Source organism: Plectropomus leopardus, unplaced genomic scaffold (assembly GCF_008729295.1).
Source record: "Plectropomus leopardus isolate mb unplaced genomic scaffold, YSFRI_Pleo_2.0 unplaced_scaffold1446, whole genome shotgun sequence".
Taxonomy (NCBI): Eukaryota; Metazoa; Chordata; class Actinopteri; order Perciformes; family Serranidae; genus Plectropomus; species Plectropomus leopardus.
This window is the reverse complement of record NW_024615457.1, coordinates 1-3,318: the sequence shown is the minus strand read 5'-3', so window position 1 is coordinate 3,318 and position 3,318 is coordinate 1. Positions and strand designations below refer to the sequence as shown.

Here is a 3,318-nt window from a genome sequence, read left to right as displayed (position 1 = left end):
ACACACACACACACACTCAGCTGATCCCTGCTGAGTGTGTGTGTGTGTGCGTTTGTGTGTGTGTGTGTGTTTCTGTGTGTGTGTGTGTGTGTGTGTGTGTACCTGGATATCCATTCTGGTCGATGTCAGTGTTTCCAGTCAGGGAGTATCCGAAGCTTGCAGGCATGTAGCTGGACGCCCACTTCCCCTGCAGGACCTGAGGGACGAGAGACATGAGTCGTGTTTGGTGCTCCTGGTGAGGCTGATGATGTCATTGGTTCTGCAGGTTATTTGGTTGGAAACTAACATGTTTGCCGATCTTTTAAGAAAAACTTTTTTTTCTTGGATGGGGATGGGTTTTTTCTTTGAAAGATTTTGGTCATTTTAATAGAAAAACACTGGAGATATATTTGTCTTTTTTGGTGATTTTTTTTCTGCAAAAAAAAAAAAAAAAGCAGATTTGTTTTTCTTAGAAAAAAACTTAATTTTGGGTTATTTTTAAAAAGAAACATTTTTTTAAAAAATTAAACATTTTTGGTGTTTTTTGTTTGTTTAAAACGTTTTGGTGATTTAATTTCTATTTTTCTTGACATTTGTTATTTCAAAAAATGGCTTTTGTGTGATGTTTTTTATGAAAATAAATGTTCTGCCCATTCTGTGTTTGTACTTTTTATAAATAATGGTGAAGCAGCATAACGGGTGATATTTCCACCTGGAACAGCGAGAGTTAAAGGAGCCTCGTTTACCTGTGAGGGGGAGGGGGAGGGGCCTCCAGGGCGGCCGTTGTGGATGTAGACCAGACCGTGATTGTCGGGGCCTCCATAAGGAGCCGAGATCGCCACATCTGGAGGGACACGAGAGACGTGAAAAATGTGGAAATGACCCGGAGACTCACCAGTGTGTGTGTGTGTGTGTGTGTGTGTGTGTGTGTCTCACCGTTGAACCCGTCCATGTCCAGGTCTCCCAGTGCTGCGATGGCGGAGCCGTATCGGGCGTAAGACTCGGAGCCCGTGAGCATCTGAGGAGGCTGGAAGGTAAACTTACCAAGACACAGGTAAACTGACACCTGGAGAACACACACACACACACAGAGTAAGTTGTCAGTTTGTCAGCAGGAGAAATTTTCATGAAACTTGACAGATGGGTGAAGCCCGAGCAGTGTGTGTGTGTGTGTGTGTGTGTGTGTGTGTGTGTGTGTGTGTGTGCGTGTTTCCTACCTGTCCGACCTCCCTCAGTTTTCCATCTGAACCTCTGTCCATGAAGAGAGGAGCTCCAACCAACACGTCCACCAGACTAACACACACACACACACACACACACACACACACACGTATGCATGCACGTGCACGCACGTACGTACGTACACACACACACACACACACACACAATGAAGAACAAGATCATTAACACAATAAGGCTGTTGGACATGTCCACGCTGGAGCGGACATCGTCCATATTTGGCTTGTTTACACTAAAACCTTTAGAGGAGTTTTTAACGACGAAACGTCTCTTTGTCTTTTCTTTAAAATTTTGGGCATTTTTTTCCTTTAAAAATGTTCTGGCACACACTGAACGACCTTAAACATCTTCAGCAGGAACATGACACAAACACATTAACATTTCTCACTACAACACACTTGTGTGTCCCTGAGGCCTCACACACACACACACACACACACTCTAAATGTATTTCCTGCCTCATAAAACACGTGTAACATATTTGTTTTGAATTGTCCGCCTTGTTTACATGAAGCTGTGGTCTTCTTCTCCTGTCTTTAATTGGCAGACTGCAGAGTTTTAGGAAACTTTTCTGCCACCAGCTGTTTTCAGCTGCAGGAGGCAGAAACGTGTCCCGTTAAACGCTCCGTGTGCTGAAGATATTACTCCAGTTTGATATTAAAATGTGGAAATAAAAGTCTGGATTGTGCTGCAGCAGCTGCTCATAAATCCCTCGCTGGACAAAGTCCTCCTCAGTTAGAAGACGAAGTGAAAAGGTGAAGAAAACAGCGAGGTCACAGAGTGCGGCTGCGTGCAGTCGGCAGCTCACTGTGATTTTATCTCCTGATCCTGCGTCCGTAAACATCCTTCTGATCAGCTACGAACAAAATGAGCTCTGAAGGCTCTGCTGCACCACACTGTGATAGACAAAATATTTTTCCTGAAAAAATAATACTGAACGATATTATTGTTGACGTTTTGAGACCACTTTATGTCACTGATATAATGAGAAAGTGCGACCTTTCAAAAACAACCTTTAACCCTTTGAAACCTCAGAAAATTAGTTTGATTTCTTTCAAAAACATGAGAAAAAAGGCAATGAGCTACTTGGCCTGAAATTCACCACAAACTGCAAGAAATTAGTAGCATGTGAAAAGTAAATTACCTTAAAAAAATATTTTTTTAAAAGAGGCGGGGGAGAATATACATATTTATAGGTTCCTGCTCATTTATGGGCCATGTCTTTTTTGAGTAGTCGGAAAAACACATGCAATCAAATTACAGTTACTAATCAAAATGTTGGTGATAACGAAGGGGTTAATAAAAAGGTCCAATAAAAAGGCCTTCAGGGGGCAGCAGAGTGTGAGGAGGTCTGAGAGTGATCTATCATCTATGCATATTTATTCATTTTTCTTCTGTGTGAGGAGGATGAACATCAGAGTTTTGGCAGACGTCAGCAGAGGATAAAAAAGACGGTAATGTGCCTTCAGGAGCTCTCGCAGCAGAAAATGACAGAGTTCGGCTCATTAGAGTCTGAACAGGCCGACACACTCACCCGTCGTTATTAACATCTGTCGCCGCCACCGAGTGTCCAAAGTACGCCGCCATCTACCGGAGCAGAGAGGAGACAGTGAGCTCACGGAGGTCAAAATGTCTGCGATCATAAATCACTGTTAATATCACAGCCTGTAAATTATAAGATATCGCCGGATAACTGACCCAAATAAACAAAAATACATCACCTGATAACTGACCCAAATAAACAAAAATACATCACCTGATAACTGACCCAAATAAACAAAAATACATCACCTGATAGCTATATTCCTGTTCTTGTTTTGTTTGTTTTTGTTGTTATTTATTAATTTATTCCTCCTTTGGCGCCATGGAAACAACGACATCTTCATTATTAAATGTAACTGAGCAGTTTTAAAGTAAAGTGGTTCTGTCCTCACTTGAGTTCCTGTGAAGTTCGCTCTGGACTTCATGTCTTCACCGTCGAAGATGTTCACCTGAAACATCAAACACACACAAACACACACACACACACACACACACACACACACACACAGAAATCACGTTGGCAGTTTGACACTCCGTTACCACCAACTTCATCCTCTG

General features: G+C 42.3%; 1 protein-coding gene across 1 annotated transcript; it reads right to left on the bottom strand.

Annotated features, from left to right (window-relative positions):
• Positions 1–90: 90 nt before the first annotated feature.
• On the bottom strand, positions 91–3,215 carry LOC121964198 (integrin alpha-V-like; the record flags this gene model as incomplete). The annotated part of the gene is made up of 6 exons (XM_042514408.1): positions 3,153–3,215; positions 2,753–2,805; positions 1,197–1,272; positions 916–1,045; positions 726–823; positions 91–196 (listed from the first exon to the last, which is right to left on the bottom strand). Coding segments are annotated over exons 1-6 (496 nt in total), but the record flags the coding sequence as incomplete, so codon positions are not given.
• Positions 3,216–3,318: the final 103 nt, after the last annotated feature.